General features: G+C 64.6%; 1 protein-coding gene across 9 annotated transcripts in view; it reads right to left on the minus strand.

The window, feature by feature from the left end:
• Positions 1 to 21,502, minus strand: part of BAHCC1 (BAH domain and coiled-coil containing 1) — a 60,260-nt gene that overhangs the window by 19,334 nt on the left and 19,424 nt on the right. For all 9 annotated transcript variants that reach the window (XM_067716052.1, XM_067716053.1, XM_067716056.1 and 6 more), the window contains 7 exons: positions 17,083 to 17,262; positions 6,918 to 7,040; positions 1,825 to 3,570; positions 1,434 to 1,542; positions 888 to 1,096; positions 577 to 735; positions 135 to 331 (listed from right to left, as the gene is read on the minus strand). In XM_067716052.1, coding sequence (XP_067572153.1) covers positions 135 to 331; positions 577 to 735; positions 888 to 1,096; positions 1,434 to 1,542; positions 1,825 to 3,570; positions 6,918 to 7,040; positions 17,083 to 17,262 — 2,723 coding nt within the window. The remainder of the gene's footprint in view (positions 1 to 134; positions 332 to 576; positions 736 to 887; positions 1,097 to 1,433; positions 1,543 to 1,824; positions 3,571 to 6,917; positions 7,041 to 17,082; positions 17,263 to 21,502) is intronic.

Below are 21,502 nucleotides of genomic sequence, written 5' to 3' on the forward strand. Positions count from 1 at the left end.
CAGGGCATCACATCAGCGTGGGGCAGGGGTGGGGGGAGTGTGCAGTGGGGACTCCTGGGCCAGGCCAGGTTGCAGCAGAGAGGCAGCCAGCAGTGTCCTGGGTCCCAGCTGGGTGTGGCCGAGGGGGCAGGTACCTGGAACTGGGTGGCCCGCTGCTGCTCCAGAGCCTGAGCGGCCCGCTGCTGCTGCTGCTGCAGGGCGTAGAGCTCCTGCTGCCGTAGGAACTGGGACCGCGAGTAGACAGGGAGCTGGCCTGGGTGCTGCATGTGGGAGGCAGGGCCCCGGCCCCCGTACATGGGGGGCCACAGTGAAGCCTGGTCCATGACATCAGCTGTGGGCCGGGCCAAAGGGCTCGTCAGCCCCCGGCGGCGACAGAGCGCCGGGCTGCATCCCAGCCACCGAGCTGGCCTCTGCCAGCCCTCACCTCCTGCTCGACCGCCTCGCACCTGCCTCCCGGGCTCTGGCCGGGTGCCTGCCTCCCTGTCCCTTCCCCTACCCCCGTGGGGGGCTGCTCCCTTCCTCAGACCCACTTCTGACAGCCGCACACGCGAATAGCCTGGCCCGGGGGGCCCTTACCGAGCGCATGGGGGGCGGCGTGGGGCGTGGGCTCAGGAGGCAGGATGACGAGCTGTGTGGGGGCATCCTGGGAGAGGGGGAAGACGGGGGGCATGGAGCCAGGCACGGACGCAGGGAAGCCGGGGGGCAGGTTCTGGTGCAGGGCAGGGTGCCCGAGGCCTGGGGAGACAGGGCACTGAGGTCAGGCAGTGCGGGGCAGGAAGCAGGGCTCCAGGCTGAGGGCTGTCAGCCCCAGGCCAGCAATGGCCACCACGCCCGGCCAGGACTCTTGTCCTGCCCCATGCACCCCTACCTGCCCTCAGAGCACTGACCGTAGGAATGTCCCCCCATCCACAGGGAGGGGCTGCGGGTGCGGGGCAGCCAGGGGGGGTGGGCAGGGTGGGGATGGGGGGCTGGGTCCCCGCCCAGCTGGCTGCTCTGCAGGGAGGAGCCCCCGGCGATCATGAGATGGGGGGCCAGGTCTCCAGGGCAGCCGCTTGACGGGTGGATCCGGGCGAACTCCACGAGGTCCTTGTTGTCCCTGTACGTCACGGGGGATGGGTGGGGGGCTCAGCACAGCTGCCATCCCTGGCCCAGCTCCTCCACCTCACCCCTCGGGGTCACGCTCAGCGCCAGAGGTATCTGTCCCAGCAGCAGTCCCCCAGCAGAAGGAGAATTAGCAGAGGAGGGAGGGGGAGTTAGCAGAACTCCCTCCAACAGCGACAGAAACCCCAGCAAAGCCTGGGGTGGGTGCACAGCTGTGCCTGAGACAGGCCACAAAACCTGACACAGCGGCCACTTAATCCCACACGGCAATATCGGGTGAGCCCAGAGGCACGGCCCGGACCCCACCCCGAAGGCTGCAGCCCGGTTCTTACTGCAGCAGCAGCTCACGGCCGGCGAGCCCCAAGCGGTCCTCGCACAGACGCACCCTTTCCTCCTCGGCCTCCAGGTCCAGAGCGTGGGCGGAGCGGGGCCCACCGCCAGCTGCACAGGTTAAAGATGGTAGAAAGGGGCGAGGGTTGGGGCGGCTGGGGAGCCAGCAGGAACCCTACTTCGAGCCAGGGGGGCCGATGAACTAAGAGAGGGTTTTCTGCCCCGTGGCCCTCGCAGGGAAGGGGCAGGGCAGGGCAGCCCTGGGAGGGCCTGGAGACATGGGGAGGTGATGGGCACAAAGGCCCAGGGCACAGCCCTGGGAGCCTCAGGTGCGTGGATGAGGGCAGGTCAGCAACACAGCCCCACGCCTCCCTCTCTGTGGAGGGGCCATACCTTTGAAGGCGGGGGCTGCCCGGCCCTGCCGCCCTGTGTTGGCACTGTAGGCTGACTCCGCCCGGCTCACCGTGTCCTTCTGCCGGGCCAAGGCCACCGCAATGCCCACAGGCGGCTGCCGCACCTCCCCATCGCCATGCGGAGCGTCGTGCTCTCGGCTTCGGGCACAGTCGGGCCTTTCCATGTCGCCGGGAGCCTGGCCCGTGCCCTTGGAGGCGGGGAACTTCCCGTCCTGCTGGGCACAGCTGGCCTTCAGGCCCCCCAGGCCCACGAAGGGCACCTTCTGGCCGACGACCAGTGCTTGGTTGCTGTACTTGAGCAGGTTCTTCATGGCCGAGACCTCGTCAGGCGGGGCGGGCAGGTCCTGAGGCAGGAGGGCGGCCTGCTGCAGGGTGCCGCCAAAGGGGTCCAGGTAGGCGCCAGCCTTGCACTCCTCGCTGATGGCCACGGTGGCCCCCTGGCCCGACTGGACACTCCAGGGGTGCGGGGGCGGCCCGCCGTAGCCCAGAGACGCCAGCTCCAGAGACTTGCGCTTGGCCTCAGCCCCGCTGCCCCCCGGCTCTACCTCGGGGGCCACCGACTGCTGCTGATGCCGGATACGAGCCACCTTCTGGGCCCCGGGGGCACCCACAGGGGTCTCCTTGCTGGCAGTCTTGTCTAAAGTGCAGCAGGCCTGGGTGACTTTCCCGCCCAACGGGTCCTGGTGACTTGGCCGGGCGCAGTCCTGTGAGGGGGCGGGTAACTCAAAGTAGCCGCTTTTGTCCAGACCTGCTTTGGGGAGCCCCGGGAAGGGGGCCTCGGGGCCTGCGCTGTCCAGGTACTCCAGGCCCTTCAGCCGGGGGTTGAGGGCCGCCTCGAAGCTCCCGGGCCGCCGCTCGCCCTTGCCCTCGGCCTTCAGGTGGGCATAGGAGACCCCATAAAGCGCAGCATGGTCAGGCACTGCAGCCCCATCCAGGTGCCGGTCCTTGCCCTCACCCGCCACGGCACAGGCCTCGGCCACCTGGAACGGGCGGCTCTTGTCGGCCAGGTGTCCCACGGAAGGCACGAAGGTGGGCCCGCTGGCCTTCGGGTCCCGGGGGACTTTGTCCTGCAGGGGGCAGAGCCCATCCGGGCCCCCATGCAGCTGCAGGCAGGGGAAGGAGCCGGCGGCCGTGCTGAGGGGTGGGGGCGGCCCGGCGGGCAGGCCAGACGGCACCGTGTAGGGCACGGCATGGTGCAGCAGCTGCCTCCGCTCCAGGCACTCGCCGAAGGCTGGCCCAGGCTCCACGGGGCCGGCTGCCTCCTTGGTGCAGCGTCCAGAGGCCGGCACGCCCACACCCGGCCGCCCCAGCACACCCCCCGCGCAGCTGGCCAGCGCGGACCTGCCCAGCTCACCGTCGAGCACCTTGGTGTTGAGAAGGCAGGAGGCCAGGTGTTTGGGGCGGCCCTCGCAGGCACCCCGGGCCACGCCACCCTCCTTGCAGTGCGAGTCCCCCGGTATGGGCAGCACCAGCTTGTGCCGCCCCCTGACGACGTCCTCCTCCACCGCCGGCCGCTCCTTGCCCTCGGCCGCCTTGCCGGCTTTCTCTTTGCCCATGAGGAAGCGGTCGAACTCCTTGGCGCCCTTCTGCAGGTGGCCGGCCTCGCCCTGGTCGCGGCTGCAGGAGCCGATGGGGTGGCCGGGGGCGGCCCGGGCCACGCTGGGGAAGTTGTGGTTGGCGGGCAGGAGCGTGGGCTGGGGCGGCAGGTTGCGCAGGTAGAAGTTATCTGTGTGCCGAGAGAGCTGAGGTCACCGGGAAGCCTGGGGCAGGGGCTGGAGGGCTCAGTGCCCCCAAGACACTGTGCCAGGTGCCTCCCCACTGCCAGCTGACACTGACCCACTGGCACTTTATGAGGAAGGTTTATAATTGTAAAATACACGTGATGTAAACATCACCACTTTAACCATTTTTAAGTGTGCCGTTCAGTGGTAATTAGTACACTCGTGTGATGCAGCCTTCACCACTGTCCATCTCCGGAATTCTTCATCGTCCCAATCTGAAGCTCTGTCCCCATTAAACACTGACTCCCCATGCCCCAGAGCTTTTGACTTATGTTCAGCCCCTAGGAGATGGGAGCTGCAAAGAGCCCAGCCCCTGTGCCCGGCTGTACCCATGGAGATTAGTGAAGGGAAGGCAGGAGCGGGCGGCAGTGTGCCCTGACCAGAGCCAGGGGGTGAGGTCTGGGGCCACGGGCCTCTCCCCCAACCCCACACGATGCTGGGGGAGTGTAAACTGGTTGGGTCTCTACAAACAGCTGTCAGAACCTTAAAAGCTGCGGAGGCTGTGGGCTCACAGTTGGGGAATGGCTAAGTGCACAGCACACAGCTCAGGATGCCCAGCCACGTGGAGAGTTGCCTGAGAGACGCCCCTGTAAGCAGGACCGTGCACTGTGGACAGTAAAGTGGACAGCCTTTAGTAGCCCCCTGTAAGTGCTAAGACCCCCAGGAGGAAGTGAGGCCCAGGGCAGGTATGTGTCTGAGAATGGGCCGGGTGTGAAGGACCGGGCCCACCTACCTCCTGAATACCCTGGGAGGCCCCCAGCCAGGCTGGGGGCCTAGGATCATTTAAAGAAAGGAAAATGGTCCCAGATGGCCGTCCCCACCTAGTCCACTATGGGCTCTCAATGCCTCTACAGCTCTGGGCCCATCCAGCTTGGGTGGGTGGCAGGTGTACCCCAGCTCCCTGCGCTGGGCCACGGCTTGCTGTCCAGCATGGGCCCTCAACCTGGGGTGCCTTGCTCTCTACCTGGGTCCCCAGCCAGCCCTGGGGACACCCACAGCTCCCTAAGCCTGTCTCTGGGGACCCTGGAGGGCCAACCCCATCTACACCCAGCTGGCACCCTGGATGGCATGGAGCAGAGAGGGAACAAAAGAAACCTTCAGAACTTGTAAAACAGTCCTGAGTCATGTAAATTACTTGTCAATTTCCTGCTAATTAAAGCAAGGGGGAAGAGTGTAGCTAAACCTAATTAGCTCAATTTCCAAAACCAAAGTGTTCTTGGGTGGGGCTCCACCACAGCACTGTGAAAGCAGGAGGCCACCAGCCAGTGAGTGCTCCTGGAAGCCAGGGGCCCACACCCTGGAGGGGGTCCCTAGCTGTGGGTCCGATTTCTGGGGCTGGGACCACCTGCTTGCTCCTGACAAGCACTGTCAGCAGCACACAAGCGGCTGATGTGGGAGTTTGAGGTGCTCAGCCTGACGCCTGCGGGGGGCTGTCCTCTGGGCAGCAGTGCACCTGGCCTCCAGCCCCGAGGAGACTTGGTTCCCTGGGAGCGTCCAGCGTCCATCCCTACCCTTGATGGGGCTGGGGAACTCTCCTGGCCCTGTCTGTAGGCGGGGTCTTACTTGCACCCATCAAAGCTGGCCAGCCCTGGGCTGGGCCAAGGCCTTCCCTAGCCCTGCCTGGACAAAGATGCAAGATGGGCTCCAGGACATAGACAAGCTGAGGTCACAGAGTGGGAGGCTGTGAGAAGGGGCTGGGGACGGCGGTGGAAGGGCAGGAGGGCTGGCCACAGGCCCGCCGCCAACCTGCCTCGCAGGGTCACCTCTCTGGGGTCCCCTTCCTTCTGTGAGACCCTTCAGGACTCTCTCCTGCTTAGCTGTTGCCACCTGAAGCCAACCCCCACTCAGAGCCCTGATCTTGGGGATCCTTGGGCTCCCCGGAGCTGCTTCTGTCCTTATCCACCCTCCTTACCCAGGTGGTCCCTCTCCTTGGCCTGGGTCAACCTCTTAACCTGCCCCTCTGGCACTGACCCCCCACCATGAATGTCCAGTCACCCCTGGGAAGGCAGGTCCCCCAGTCCCTCTGCAAGGAAGCTGAACTCACCCCTCCCCTCTGAACTGCTCCTCTGCAGGTGCGCCGCCCTCCTACAGCCTGGGCCATAAATGGGGGGTTATCTGGGAACCCCCTGACCCTCATGCCCATTTCAGGTCTCCCATGGGATCCCATGTCCCCATTCAAGTCCATTATTTGTCATCTAAACACAGTAACTAACCGAAAAATCTCTCTGCCCCAGCTTCTTGGGCACCACCCCCAGAAGATCTTTATAAAATGCAAATGAGACGTCACCCCACCAAGGAAAATCCTGCAGACAGGGCAGCAAGGCCTCATGCCACTCCCCACACCTGTCTCATCTCCAGGTGGCTACATCTCCCACGGGCTCCTTGAGGCTGGGCCTTTGCACGCAGACGTGTGAGTGTGTGTGTGCATGGCATGAGCATATGCCCTCTTCACGGAATGCCCTACTTTGCACGCAGACGTGAGTGTGTGTGTGCATGGCGTGAGCATGCCCTCTTCACGGAATGCCCTCCTTTGCACGCAGACGTGTGAGTGTGTGTGTGCATGGCGTGAGCATATGCCCTCTTCACGGAATGCCCTCCCCATGGCTCCACCAACCCCGCCTTCTCATCAGCAAAGCCTCAACCTCAGCATCCCCTCTCCAGCGACACCTCCTGCCAACAGGGTAGATGTTCCTCTGTCTGCTGGGGGCACGCTATTGCCCCCCTTCCCTGCTGCCGCCCGCCCCCCCCCGCCACCCGTCCCCTGCCCTGTCTTGACCTCAGGCCCAGGTGTGGGGTGGGTCCTGGGCCTCGTGTTGCCTAGCTTGGTGAGGCACGAAGTACAGGCTTCTGGGGGGCCTTCCCTACTCCCACCCGATGTCCCTGGGACCCCTGTTGGGGCGGGGCGGGGGGTGCTACAGCAAAAGGCCAGGTGCTGAGGGACCTGGGTGCCACCCCTCAGGGCCACTGTTGTTTGCGATGCTTCCATCTGAGCCACGAGAGCTCAGGGAGCTCGGCTGTGTTTTCAGCGAGCTCGCCTGACCCCGGCATGTAACCTGCTGCTTGGCTGTGGTCCTGGGCCCTGCAGTTCAAAGTCTCCAGTGGCCTGAGAAGCAGGCCCACCCTCCTCCAGCCCCTATCCCTGCCGTGGCCTGAGACCTGGAGGTGAGGGTTCACCCAGGCTGGCCACATTTACCTGGCACCCCAGAAGCCCCCAGCCCTGCCCTCCACCCCTCCAGGATGACCTGTGCCCCAGGCCCCACGCAATCCCTCACGGCCCCACACCAGCACTTGCCTTTTTGGGTTCCATAGAAACGATGTTGCCCATAGAGAACATTGCTGTTTCCATGGTGATCCAAGTGGCTCATGGGTAGGAAGGTAGATGCCAGACTCCCTGAAAATCTGGGGTACCCTGGAGCTAGAGAAGCAAGGAGACAGCTGTAGAGGCACCTCCAGGCCCCAGGCTCGCACCCGCCCTGACCCCAGGGAGGCGAGAAGCTGGCGGGTGGCCCGGGAGCCATGCCCCGTGGAGCCTGGTGCGTGCAGCCCGCCGGTGGGAAATCAACCCATCAATACATCATATTAACTCTGACTCGACTAATACCATCCCTCCGGTGTGGCACAAATTGAATTGCTGATGGGCTGGGGAGAGAGTGGAGGATGGAGGAGGGAGCCTTTGATTTCTCACCCAGCAGCACTTAGCAGTGCGGGAGCTTTGAGGCAGGGCAACAAAAGGGGCTCTGAAGAGCGTCCTGGGAGGAGGGAGACGCGGTGGTCACACACAGTGGACAGAGGCCCTTGCAGCCCTGGCTGAGCGTCTGGCCAGGAGGGGCAGGGCTGGACACGACCTGGGCCTGCACCACCCATAGCCTCCAGGTGAGCAAGCGGCTCTGGGGTCAGTGACCCACACCCCGGGGCTGACTTAGTTGGGTGTGACAGGCTTCTGCCTTGCTGGAGGCCGCAGGTATGGGGCTCTCCACCAGCCGGGCCTCCTCTGTGCTGTGAGATCTGCAAAAGGAGCTGGTGCCCAGCCGTGGCAGCATCGCCCCCAGGAGAGTTCCCTGCATTGGTCCCCAGCCTGAGACCCTCCCTGGAGCTTCCCAGTCAGGTCAAGCAGGCCCCTCTCTGTCCCTCTGAGGGGCCTGGACTTGTCCTCCTGGCCTGGCCCTGCCCAGCACAGGAACACCAGCCACACCCTGGACCTCGCTCTGGCCACCTGGGACACACACCCTGCCCCCCAGAAGGGATGAAGACAGACAGAACTAACACTTGGCCGGGGAGGCCCATCTGGGCACTGGCGTCCTGGCCAGGCACATCCAGGGGAGGTGTGTCTGCTGGACGCCCAGAGCTACCAGCCACTTGGAATGTGGCTCCTCACAGCTGGTCCTTCCCCACCAGGCCCAGCAGTGAGGGGGCAGGGGTGGGTGGAGGGCCTGCAGCTGGGATGGCCGAGTTGGCTGGGCTGGGGTGGGCAGGACGCTGTCTTACTCCACAACTCATGCTTTGAGCTAATGCTCTGAACATTTTCCCCATGGAAAATGAGTTTGTCTTGGGGACCCCATGATTGTCCCAAGAGTGACCGGCTGCTGGGAGCGGCTTCCCACCTGACTTCTGGGGCTCCTGGGCTTTGACGAGGGAGTAGGAGTCACCGGGTCTCCCCAGGGAGCAGTGGCCTCAGGGACAGGGAGAGGGAGGGGCTGGAGCAGGGCCCTGAGGCAGCAGTCCCCGAGGGGAAGGCGCGGGTCGCAGGGCAAGTGTTTGAACAAGGTCATGACTGTGCCTTAAAACAAGGGAGCTGCGAGCCCCATGCCTGGGGAGCAGGGGTGCCAGCACCCCACTTAGTGCGTCGTGTTGAAGCCACGGACGAGTCTGAGTCAGGGAGTTCCGTGTGAACCTGCTCATTAACTGTTTTCCAAACTCCTTTTAGGACAGAAGCCCTTTGCCGTTTCAGTGGAACTCCTTGTGGCAACTCATGGCCGCACGCTCCGCTCCACTCCACAGAATACACGAGACAAACACCTTTCCAGAAGGGGAGGCTCAGAGCCATAGCACAGACCTCCAGGCCCCCAGGCCCTCAGAGGCCTGGAGGCCGGCCTGCCATGTTGCTGCAGCTGTTGAGATGGAGAGTGAAGGCCGGCTCTGTCTCAGCGCTGGGGGCATCTGTGGGGGCATGGGGGGCAGCCCTGGAGCTCACCGTGAGCGTGGGGGGCCCAGAGGCCCCTTGGCAGGTCTGAGGCTGAGGGGGAGCTATGCCAGCGTGGGTGGGGCTGTGGAACCCAGCTCAGAGGGAGGGATGGACAAGGAGCCCCAGGAGTACCACTCAGAATGGGAAATGGGCAGGCATCCAACAGGGACACTCTGGGATGCCCCAGGATCAAGGCCCCCAGTCCAAATGGCGCACCCTGCACCCTGCTCCTGGCAGCCCCCTCGGCAGTAGCCACCGTTCAGCCCTAATGACGCAGTGTCACGTTCTCTAGCCCAGGGGATCTGAGGTCAAGCTCTGGAACGCTATCCCCAAGAGGTGCTCCACGCAGAACACGGCCCGTGCCAGCCCCATTCGGAGGCTCTCCACCAGCGTGCACGTTGTGAAAGCTCTGAGAAGTCCCAAGACGTCTCCCCACTGGGGGTTCACATCCCAGGCCCATCTGAGGACGCAGGGAAGGTGCCCACCGCCCCCCAGGCCTGTCCCCCTGCAGCCCCCTCCTGCGAGGGCACGGCTGACTTCGGAGAGCCTGGCCAACTGGCCTGGTTTGTGTGCAGAGACACATCTGGAGCAGATGTTCCCTAGATTAAACGCAGCTCCTGGAAGACTTGACAAAAGCAGAGAGCCGGACGGGGGTGGGGCGGGCCGGGGCAGGGGGGCAGAGGCCTGTGTGTGTAGTATGGGGAGCGGTTAAACCACCACAGCTGTCCTCCTTTAATTGGCTGCTGTTAAATGTTTTACGGGGCCTCGTTTTGGTAAACAGAAGTCTGTAAATTCCTCCTTCCCAGACGCCGTTTCCCAGGCACAGACCCCCATGACCCCTCGGGAGGTCTGGGCCTCCCGCCCACCCGCCCTCCGGGGAGCAGGCATTCAGCTGGCCAAGTGGTGGGCTCCTTCCTGCCGCACCCTTTGGGGGCAGTGGGAGGGCGGTGGCCATGCACGTCCTTCCACTTCTGACCCTGAGATGGTGGCCAGGGATGAGGGGACAGAAATCTACCAGGGGCCCTTCCCCCATCTCCAGCCTGCCTGAAGCCCCACCCTCTGGGACCCCAGAAGGGGAATTAAGGTTCAGGGAGGAAGGAGGGAGCAGCTGGGGGAGACGGAAGAAGAAGCAGAGGGGGTATGGGCCAGGGCTGAGTGGGGTGGCCGGGGCAAGTGTGAGGAAAGAGGCCCGGACGGGTGGGTATCTGGGGTGGGGGGCAGCGAGGGAGGAAGGGGAGAAGTCCTTCCAGCCCAGCCACAGAAAGGACGCTTTCTTTTCCCAACAAGACTGTACTCTCTGAACTGAAGAAGAAAATAAAAAATGATTTTCATGAATCAGAGCAGCTGTTCTGAAACCAGAAGCCAGGGCCGCTGCGTCCAGCCTGGGAGAAGGGGCTTCTGCAGAGGAGAACGTGGTGGTAGTGCAGGGCTCTCGAGGGGGCTCAGGGAGCAGCAGACGGGTGTCAGAGTTCCTCTACCCAGTACTCTTTCAGGGGTGGTGTGGTCCAGAACCCCGTCATTCCCAGGCCCTCACACCCCTTGAGGTCGGGCTACTGTGATCACCCCAACTGACACGCGAGCCCACGCTGTATCCCTGGGCCCTGCTGCCCTCGGAGCCCTGGAGGCCCCTGGTGAGCTCCGGGGAGAGGCCCTGGGCCTCAGGGAACACCTCACTGAGGATGCCCCCCATCCTGGCCCCACGCTCTGAGTCGCCAGGAGGCAACCCAATCCTGTGACATAAGTGGCAACGGAGGACAAAAGGTTGACGCCATCAGCACCTAATGAGGTGCAGTGAAGTGGAAGCGGTCTTGAACGGGGCAGGGGCAGCACAGACCAGGTCCTTGGGCTGCTGGGACGCCCCGGCACCCCGCCCCCAGCCTCCCCTATGGTGGGAGTGCTCCTGGCCAGGTCCTGGGGGAGGGGTGCATGGCCAGCCAACAGAGGACCAGAATCCCCGGAGCGGGGTGGGGGTCAGGGGTCCTCCCACCACAGGGTCCCTCGAGATCCCCACCCCCAGGCCCACAGAGCTCAGTGCAGACACTGAAGGCTTAGCAAACTCTTCCAGGGGCCTGACGCACAGGGCTCTGATCACCCCCATGCTACCAGGGTCCTGCCCCAGCTCCCTGTACGCACACCCACGAGGGCAAGGCCTTCTGCCACGGATGGCCCCTGCCCCCCATGCCACCTTGACAAAGGCATTGCCACCTCTCTGGAGGCTCAAGTTGCTAGAAAGTTCTCCCCACCACTGAGCCCTGAGTTAAGGCCAGGGGCTGCCAGCAGGGTTCTGGCATCAGGTCCCAAGGGCAGCTGCCCACAACATGACTGGCTGAGCCCCCAACCCCTGGGACCAGGAACCATCCTTTTACATAGCCAGCCATTCTGGGCAGGCTCTGGGAAACCTGGATCGGACCATCTCAACTACCCATCTCCTCTGGGTCGGGGCCACCCTCCAGGGCTCAGCAGAGGCTAAAGTCCCTCTGGATAGAGCCCCACCAGACCACGCCATCCCTGCACCCATGTCCTGCCAGCCCTGAGAGATCCCATCCTTTCTCGACCCACAGCAATCCCTGCAGACACCTAGGCAAACCACCCTTGCTCCTGGGGTCCTGCACACTCCTGTCATTTTGAATTCTGCCACACGTGCCAGGCTAGGGGTCCCAACCCAATGCCCAACACTAACTGGGTGCTGGCTCTCTCCCATGTGACACCCCTTTCACTCAGGGTGCCAATGGGTTTCGACTGTGGTGCGTAAGACTACTAAACGATAGTGACCACCCAGAATGCTGGATTAAGAAGGATTCTGAGGCTGCATCCACATGCAGTTTAGAAAGTGCTGCGATTGACTAATAATGTCTGCCCTGGGTACAGGAGGGGCATTGGCAACAAGTTGGGAGGACGCTTGCCACCACCCCTGCTCTAGTATCTGAAGTGGGTAACCTTGCAACAGCCCCCTCCCCATGTCCTCCCTCTTCCTTGCCAAACACTCCGGCTTCTGTCCATAAGCCCTCTCAGGTTTACAGTGGTCAGAACCCATGGGTGTCCAGGCCGTGCATCAAAGTGCAGCTCCCAGGACCAACCACCCTGGGCTTTGCTGGGAGGAGCCTAGCGAGACCCCTTCTGGGGCTGAAGGTGGCTTTGGAAGCTGGGCCCCTCAGGGAGTGGCCAGGCCTCAGCCTCTCACAGTTGGGGGCTGGGGTGGGGGCCCGAGGGCGGCACAGGATGATTCCTGTTCCACTCCATCCCATCAGAGTTGGCCCACCACGCACGCACACTGACCCCCAGTCACCCCAGGTTTGGGCCTGGCAGCCTCGGTCTGTTCCCAGGCCGGGAGGAGTGGCTCAGAGCCGGGGGAAGGTGCCAGGCTGCCGCGGGCACCTCTGGAACAAAAGCAGCGGGCAGCTAGCCCAGGAGCCAGGCGGTTGTGGACAGTCCTGGGCTCCTGGCACGTGCTGCGCAGGGAGGAGCTGGGCTCAGGCCGCACAGAGCAGAGATGCAGGGCTCGGCAACAGTCCCTGCGAGGGAGCAAGGCCTGCGGGCTGGGGAGGGTTGGGTCCCAGGGCTCGCTGCAGGACTAAAGATGGAGAAGATAACAGAATCTCAGAGCTTGGAGCTGGGAACAAGCTGGCACGACCTCCCAAACCCTCACGAACACCCCATCCGGCAGCTCTGACTGACAGGGAGCTCAGCTGGAGGGAACCCTTGCACCGCCCCTGCCCAGGCCTCCTGCACCCGGCTCCGCACGCTGCCTTCTTGCACACTCCAAGCCTCGCCTCCCCCCGCCACCACCCCGGGGTGTCTAAGACACGGGGCGTGGGGCCACAGGAACAATGCAAGCCAGCCCCACACCCGGATGTGACACCAGGCCTCTCCCCAGCCCTGTCAGGCCCAGGGCTGCCCACACACACCCCTGCTGCAATGTCAGCGCAGGAAGGCACCACGGCCCCCGGCCCAGCAGTGGACAGTTGCTACAGGGGACCTGCAAGGACAGAGGGGTCCCCAGAGGCTGAGACCCTGATGAGGAGGCGGGCTGACGCAAGGCCAAGTGAGGGGCCAAGGTCACAGGGAGGGCTGGCCCAAGAAGGCTCTGGAGGGGGTCAGAGGTCCGGACGGGACAGGCCTCCTTCTGACTAAGATGAAGCTGGCGGGAGAGGGCCTGTCTGGCAGGGCAGCCCTGATCCCCACATCTGGATCTGGGTAGCTCGGGCCCTTCCCCCATGCTGTCCAAGATCTCAGAGGAGCCAGCTGCTCCCACTGACCCAGCTCCTCGCCTCCAGCATGGGCAGGGCCAGGTGGGCAGAGTGAGGGGTGCCGCTGAGACGTGGGGGCATCTTCACTGGGCGGGGGGCAGGGATCGTCAGCGGTCCTGTGGGGGCCGATTCAGAGGCCATTTTGGCCACCAAGAAAACTGAGGCCAGGAGAAGGGGTTGGAGCTGCCAGGGTCTGGGGGAAAAGGACCAGGTCCAGGGCAGGGACCTGCCTCAGAGAAGGGCTGGTGGAGGGCTCGTCTAGACGGTGTCACCACACACAGATGGTGACACTGGCTGGGACCTTTGTCCCTCACACAGACATGCTCCCAGAAGCCCTGGTGAGCCCTGAAGCCTCAGAGAGGACAGAGGGGGACAGAGGGACAGCTGACAGGGCTCAGGGAAGCTGGGGCGCCAGGAACGGCAGGGGGTGCCCAGTGGCCCTTTGGTGCAGCCCCTGCCCCCACGGGAGGTCAGCCCAGCCTTGGATGGAGAAGTGGCTGCCGGGGTGGGTGCGGCTCTGACAAAGAGGTCAGGCAGGCTAACGGCCAGCGCTGGCACATGTGCCTGCTGCCTCTCGAGGCTCCCCCTCCAGGTGGCACAAGAGACCATAAGTAGCCCAGGCTGTGGGAGCACAGCAGCTCCGGCCCCCATCCCTCCCCAGCTGAACCCCCAGGAACAGAATCCCCTTTCATGGCCCTGTGGGTGGTCCCACCAGGCCGCCGGGGGTGGGGTAGGGAGGGAGGGGGCCAGGCTTGCTGACAATAGGACCAGCTGTGCTGCACCCCACCCCCGCTAGGACCCACCCAGGACAGGCTGGCTGGACACTGGTTCACCCCTGCCTTGGGCCAGTTCCGCCGCCCACCCCACCCCAGGCCCCAGAAGGGAAAGTCTAGTCTCTGGCAGGACCCCTCACTTGGGTGAACCTGGGGGGCCAGGAGGCCCGAGGGCTGCACAGACGAGCTCTGCCCCAGGCCAGATGTTCCTGGGCGGCTCCTCCAGCTCCGGGGTGCTTCTCCTGCACCCCAGCTGCTCCACCAGGGAACCAGGAAGCTCTGGCCCCTGCTCTAGCAGTTGTCCCACAGATGGTGGACTGGGTCCACCCACGGAGAGCTGGGGGGCCCTGCCTGGAGTGGAAAGGCGCCTGGGCCCATACCCCTCCTGGCCCACGCTGACAATCCCCGAGCCCATCCTGGCCTCCTTGCCCTTAAGCTAAGAACCCCTTCAAGGGCCTAGCCCTGACCAGCCCCAGGCTGGGGAGGGGGCGGCAAGCAGGCTTTGCCAGGCACCTGTCTTCCCACCCATCCCGGGGGTGGTGAAAGGATGAGGGTGAGGTCAGACCTCTGAGCAGCCCGCCCAGGCAGCCCACCGTGCCTGCCGGCCTCCGCTCTCCAGCCATGTCGCGTGCCCCCCGCCCACCTCTCCCCCCTTTCCCCTGAACACACACGGCAGAGAAACAGGCCCCGGCACGCAGGGAGCCAGCTGGCACCCAGTCAAACTAGCAGCCCGGCAAGCTGCCAGGGCAGCCCGCCAGCAAGCACTGCCACTCGGCCCCGCCCGCCCGCCCGCCCGCCGGCCTCTACGCCGGGAGCTCACAGCGAGGCAGCCACACCACGTGGCCTGTCGGAGCGAGGCTGCAGAGGGCGGAGGGCAGGGGAACCCCGTAGGAAGGGGATCCCAGGCTGGGCAGCCTACCCGGAGGCAGAGAAGGGGGGAGTGTGAGGGGGAGACCAAGGCACAGGCCTGGGAGGTGGTGTGGTCCCCAGGACAGATGCACTAGCTACCTCAGGTGGGACCCGGCAGGTTGGGGTGCTCTCCCCAGGGGCTGCTGCTCTCCCACACTCATCTTTAGCCCCGGATGGGCCCTGCTCCCCACCCACCCCGTGTTCCAGAGGCTGTGTTGAGGTGGGAGGCTCGGAGGCCCCATCTGCTTCCCCTTGTCCTGTATCCACCAGTGTTTGCCCACTGAGCCCAGTGCCCCACACGCGTGCCCTCCCCCGTGAGACCATGGGCACGTCCAGCCTGAGGAGGACCCGGGGCTGTTTCAGGGCTGCTCAAACTGCCCTTGCCTCGAAGTAGCTGCCTCCCCAACATGCAGGATGGGCAGGGTGGGTAGGGGGCCGGCACAGCCAGGGTGCTACCCCCACGCTGGTCCCATCCCACTGGGTGGTGACAACTGTCACTGCCAGGTGGCTCTGAGGCTGTGGCTGTGGGCGGCGGGGTGTCCCACAAGCAGCTCCGCCGAGGCAGCCGTTGGCCGGGGGAAGTGAGTGTCTGGAGGCCGTTGAGGGTGCTATCTGCAGGCTGCCTCCCACCCGCCTCTCCCCAGCAGTCCCCAGAGGGGCAAGACAGGGGCACCTTCTCCCCGGGCCCCAGGGCAGGTGGCACTGCCCACAAACTGCCCTCCTTGACGGCAAGGTCCCCAAGGGTGGGCCGGAGCGGCGGGGGATATATGTCTCCTGACGCAGAGCTCTGCCATCCTGACCCTGACCGGGGCCACCGTTGCAGCCAGCCTGGCTGTGCCCACACACCTGTGGCTGGGCCAGGGCAGGGCAGCGGCCGTTAGTTCGGTCGAGGTGGTCCCACATGGCTGCTGTGGGTATCCCCTGCCCTCGCCACAGCAATCGGCCCTCTCCTCCCTCCCACAGACGTCCTGGGAGCCAGATGCTCCCACCAGGGCCAGGAGTGTGCCTGACAGCCACAGAAGGCGGAAGGGCTGGAAAGAGCAGGGGAGCGAGGGGTGCCACGAGCCTGTGGGGTCCACCCATGGCCGGCCCAGGAAGCCCCGAACCAGGGCCTGGCACTGTTGCACCAGGTCTCCCCCGGGGAGGCTGCTAAGAGGCAGGGGTGGGAAGCAGGCAGCAGAGGTGTCTCGGCCAGGGAGCCTGCTCTGCCCACCTGGGTCCTCAGGGCCAGCCCGGCCTCCCCTCCACCGGGGAGGAGAACTGCTCCTTATCGCCTGCCCAACATGTGCGCTCCACACGGCGCTTAAAGCCCAGATTATTTTAACAACTGTCCCTCACTCGTCACCTGTCCTGTTTGGAAAACAGCCCCTTTCTTGTTGCACAAAGAGAAGTTTCTCTCGCTCTCCAGCAGCACCGGGCGCTAGTCTCCCCGCCTGGAGCGCGGGTGGCAGCGGGCGCGGTGTGTGGGTCCACGCGCTCTGCAGACACAACGCCCGCTGCTCAGCAGCCATTGGGTTACGGCGGCGCCGGTGCCAGCAGCGGAGAGCCCTCTGTGCCCGCTGCCAACTGCAATTACCTCTCCGTGTGCCAGCCGCTGTCGGGTTTAACCCCTCCCACGCTGTGGTGGCCAAGCCAATACCAGGAAGCTCGGGTGGGGGACACTGGGGCCCAGGGCCTCTGCCCGCGCCACAGTGCCCAGGGGCTGAGCGGACAGTGGGGAGCTGGGCGGTGCGGAGCTCTGTCCCTCCGTGGGCAAGCCAAGGGGACCCCCAGGGTCCTAGAAGGGTCTGCAGGGGCCCTTCTCCAGCTACGAGGCCTGAGACACATGAGGCACCTACTGTGTGTGTGAGGCTGCAAGCGAGGGGGAGGAAGGGGCCGGGAGGGGCTCTGTTCTCGGCCAGGCCCCCAGGGTGGCAGCTGGAGTCTGCTGACAGCTCTCTCCTCCCCACCCCTCCCTCCCAGCTGACACATCTGGAGCCCATGCCTCCCCGAGTCTAGGAGGTGGGCGCAGCCCTGCCCGGCCAGCCCAGCTGTGTTCCACATTTCCTCGGCTCCCCAGAGCCTTCCTGGCCCCACCCCCTTCTTCCCTCTCTGACCATCTCTGGTGCACATCTGGCCAGGATCACTGACTGGCGAGACTGGCCCCCTATTTCCAACCAATTACCACCTCCCCCGTGGGGGCTTCCTCAACAGGGAGGCAGCCCCTCGCCAGAGTGCTTGGCATGGTCTGCCAGCTGGCTCTTGCCAGCCACAGCGGGGGAGCCCTTTGCCTCACCACTGGCCCTGGGCACCACAGTCAGTGGCTCCAGCCGCGCGGTGCGGCTGGGAGCCCCGGCCCCGACTTACCTTCGTGGGAGTGGGAGAACCAGATCTGGGAGGTGGTGGGGTGGGAGCCACGGTAGGCCTGATCCGAGGGGGAGGGGTTGGGGCCACTGGGATGCGCGGAGGCCGCTGAGCCCAGACTGCTGGTGAGGAAACTGCCCATGAAAGAGGAGGCCGGAGAGTTCCCCATCAGGCGGCTGCTGGCTGTGGACACAGGGGGCAAGAGTGAGTCTGGGCAGGGACAGCGCTAAGGAGCCCTTCTCCAGGGCTGACTATCAGGTCCCAAGCTCCCTGGGCTTCTGTCTTCAAACAGCCAAGAAGCCAAGGTGGGAGAAGCTGCCCGCTCAGGCCCCTGAGGCCCTGACACCCTCTCGTTACTGCAAAACCCCCAAGAATGGCACTTTTGCCGAATGACCCACCTTCACCCCCACTCCCATCAGCCAGGTGCCACGTACTGTGGGCCCCAGGGCGTGTAGGAAACAGGTGGCCCTGTGGGCGGGCCTTCGACTCGGAGGCTCTGACTCTGACTCTCGCAGGCCAAGGCCTCTTAGCTGCCGGCAGACCTGCTAGAGTAGATATCTCCTGGATAGGTCCAGGAGCAGCAGGTGCACGGCAGTCTCTGCCCACCCCCTGGGTGGCACTGGGAGGGCCGGCCTTTCCCCCAGGCAGCATCTTCAACCTTCTCCCCAGGTCCAGTTAACCACCTCATCAGACTGGGGTGCCCTCTCCCAGGTGACCAAGAAAAGGAGCCAAGACAGAGGAAGAGAGACATGCAAGAGGAGCCCGAGGATGGAAGTGTCAGCATCTGCTTTAACGCCCCCAGGGTTTCTCAGGGTCAGGCCCTGACCGGCGGCAGCGGGATGCAGGCAGTCATTTATGGTCCAGGACGCTCCTGGAGTTTCCCCTGGCAGCCAGCCTCCGTAGCCTGCCCACCTGCACCCTCCGACACTGTATGCCCTATCTGCCCAAGCCCAGTGGCCAAGGCCAGGATGATCAAGCCTCCTCAGGTTACCGTGGCGACCAGTGGATCGCATAGGAAGGATGTACACAGAGTACTCCGCGCAGAGCAGCACCCGGTGCCTGGTGGGTGGTCTGGGCTGCACTGCTCAGCCCCCACCCCAGCAGGGCCCCCGGCACCTTGTCTCCTCTACTCCATGGGCAGAGAGCCTAGCTTGGGACCATCCCAGGGGACAGGGAACTGGAACCTGGGGGCCCACCATCCCATTAGGCTGAGTGTAGGGGCCTGGCGGGGTTTGCAAGGGTTTTGGGGGCCCCAGAAGGCTGCAGGCCCGGCCCAAGGTGAGTCAGGGCAGCTGTTTCCCTGCCCGGGAGGCAGGGGGAATTTGTGAATTTGTGATGCCTCATCCAGCCTGGCTTGGCCCTGGGAGCTTCCCAGACACCGGGTGACTCAGCAGAGAGGCAGCATGGCCCTGAAGCGGGGGAGAGGGAGGGGCTGCCCCGCCGGGACCCTGGCAGCTCCCCTCCCCTTCCCTCCACTCCCGTGCGGGAATGGGACATGTGGACGAGAGAGGCCTCTCCTGGCCACGGGCCTCAGAGGAAGAGTCTGTGAGAACTGCCGGGCACCAAGGTGTGAACTGACCTCTGTGGTGGGTATCAGGCCAAAGGGAGACCGTGCGAGGACCCAGGGGCAGGGGGCGAAGGTGCCCAGGAGCCAGGGACTTCCCAGACCGCAAGGCTGGGACTTCCATGGGCCCCAGCCAGACCACAGGCATGTCCAGCCAGGGGAGGGGACTCTGGGCTGGGAAGGGAAGTGCTGGACTCCCAGGCGGGCGGGTAGAGCCTGCAGGAGATGGAGGGCGGCCCCTGCTGTGCTCCAGGGACCCTGGAGGCAGAGGGCCATGCCTGTGGGATGACTGAGGCCTCTTCCTGCCTCGCCCGGGCCCACCCCATGTCCCCCAGGCCTTCCCACCCCCGCACCCTCCCAGGGAAGTCCCTCCGCCCTGCCCTTCCCGGGGACAGTGGGAAGCAACTGAGTCCAGGAGTCGGTCTGGATAAAGGATTTCTCCAGGAGCTTGGCCTGAGAACCTCGAGTTCTCCCACACCACGGTGGGTGGGGGCAGTGGGCAGGCCCCAGGCTGGGTGGAAGAAGCGGCCTGGCGTCCCATAGGGCCCTTCCGGTTTGAGGATCCAGGAAAACCGAGGCTCAGAGGCTCAGAGGGTCTCCCACACCTGGGGGCCCTGCACGGGCAGCAGGCCACCTCTGCAGACCCACCACCCACACCCCCAAGGACCACCCACCTGGGGCAGGGGCAGGTAGGAAGCAGGCCTGAGGCTCAGAGGGGTGTCTGACCTGACTGGTCCCCTAAGCTGGAATTGGGGTGGGGGTGGGGGAGGCATGGGACTTCATGCCCTCCTCCCCCGGGAGACCGATCCTGGCCCTGGGTGGGGACTCTCAAGGGTGCCTGTTTTGACACCATCCCAGAAGGGGGTCCCACTGCATGGGAGATTTGTGGGGGGTGCTGCAGCTCAGCCGGCCCCAGTCCCGGCTCCACGGGGCAGGGGACAAACCAGTAACAGGCAGAGTTTCCTGCTGTGTGCCTACCTTGCCCCATGCCAGCCAGTCTCCCAACTTGGGGCACCCTCTTGGGGCCCTTCCTGAGTCCATAATGAAGGAATCTCTGTCCCAGAGTGTGGTAAGTGAGCAAATGGGACAGCGCTCCAGCCCTGCCCTCTGGCCTCGGTTCTGGGCTCTCCAGGGCCCCCCTTTGCTCCGAGCCTTCTGGGCTGCCCCTGCCGCTCCATCTCTCCCAGCCTCGTGGGCAGCTTGCAGCCCCCTGTGTCCTGCCTCAGTCTGGGCCATTTATCTGGGGTGTCTTTTCCTTCCTTTTTCCTTTCATGTTGAAAACGGAAGAGGCTTGTCACATGAATATTATGTCTTTATATCTTCACTGTAAGACGTTCCAGTGATAGACACAGCAAGGAAGGAAACAGAGGTCACGGGAGACCCCACTGCCCTGGGGCAGAGCCACACACGTGTCCCAGGGACCACCTTCTGGGCACTCACCCACTCGCCCTGGTGGTAGACCTGTGCAGGTACCCAGGTGGCCTCTCCTCTGAAAACCCCAGCCCATGGCAGCAGGTCCTGCCAAGGGCTCTCATACTCTCTGACCAGCAGGCCAGCCCTGGGGGATGCACGCTGGGCAGGTGCAAAGACAGCTCCCTGATGGGGCCCCCAGCCTGGGCCCGCACGATGGGGCTCCATGAGCCTTGCTCGGAAGGGGTCCGTTTCTCCCCCGCCATCCTGGGCTAGAAGTTTGGAAGCAGACAAAGTCCTACAGGCTTTGCTGGGCGGGCACTGCCATGGTGGGTGTGGGGGAGGGGACTGCTGGTACCCAGAGTCCCCCCATCCCCCCCCAGCTGGCCCCTGACCCTCAGACAGAGCGTGCGGGCTCCTGTGTCACTTCCACCTCCAAGGAGTTTGGCCATGGCACCGTGCCCAGCCAGCAGAGGCGTGGGCAGACCTGGCTGCCACCTCCCCAGCCCCCGCCCGCCGACCAGCAGCCAGGCCCAGACAGAGCCTGAGCAGAGGCGGCCTGGGCCCTGGCCAGGGCTGGAGCTGCACGGCCAAGTCTGGCCGGGAACTGGGCTGGAGGCTTCTTTCCTCTTGGCAAGGTCCTTGCCCACGGAGTGCTGTGGTTAGCAACCTGGGAGGGGACAGTGGGAGCCCCAAGCAGCAGGGAGGGCCAAAGGGGCTTTCAGCTCAGAGCCCCCGGGCTGGGAGCTCCGAGCCTGGCACCATCTGCACTAGCCCTTCTCTCGGCAAGGGCTTTATGAACCTTGTATCAATTCAGGTCTTCGCAATCCCAGGTGGCGGTCCCACCACGGGGCTGACAAAGGAATGGGCATCATCAGTGCTGGCCCCACGGCCCCAAGTGCCCGGGCTGGGGTTTGGATGAGGCTTGTCCACTCCAAGGCTGCCCTGGCCCCTCCAGTGAGCATGGTCACGGTGGCCAGTGCCCTGCATCCTCTGCAGGCTCTCATCACAGCGATCTGGCCAAGGTTAGCATCGTCTTGGGACAGGGACCCGAATGCGGTGTGAGGTGTCAGGCTGTGTGAGGCAGGCCGTTCTGTACTACGCACCAGCCCCCAGCTGGCCATCCCCACTGCCCGGCTGGCCCAATCCAGGGTTTGCGGCCCCAGACACAGGGCTCCAGCCCCAACTCCAGCGCTGCCTCAGCTCTGCCTAGGACACCACGGAGGCCTGGCCCGGGTGCCGGGCTGGCTGAGAAAACCACTCCGGAAGCCAGAATGCCCAGGAGGGCTGGTCGACACCCCCCACCCACTGCCATGGCCCAGTTCCTCAGGCCAGGCCCCACCCCCAGAGGCCCAACCTTTCCCACGCTCCAAGGCCCAGACAACCTGGACCAGGAGACAGGCCGTACCTGGACCCTGGCTGTGTGGCTACTTCCCTCCCAGCTGCCCC

Source organism: Pseudorca crassidens, chromosome 19 (assembly GCF_039906515.1).
Source record: "Pseudorca crassidens isolate mPseCra1 chromosome 19, mPseCra1.hap1, whole genome shotgun sequence".
NCBI lineage: Eukaryota > Metazoa > Chordata > Mammalia > Artiodactyla > Delphinidae > Pseudorca > Pseudorca crassidens.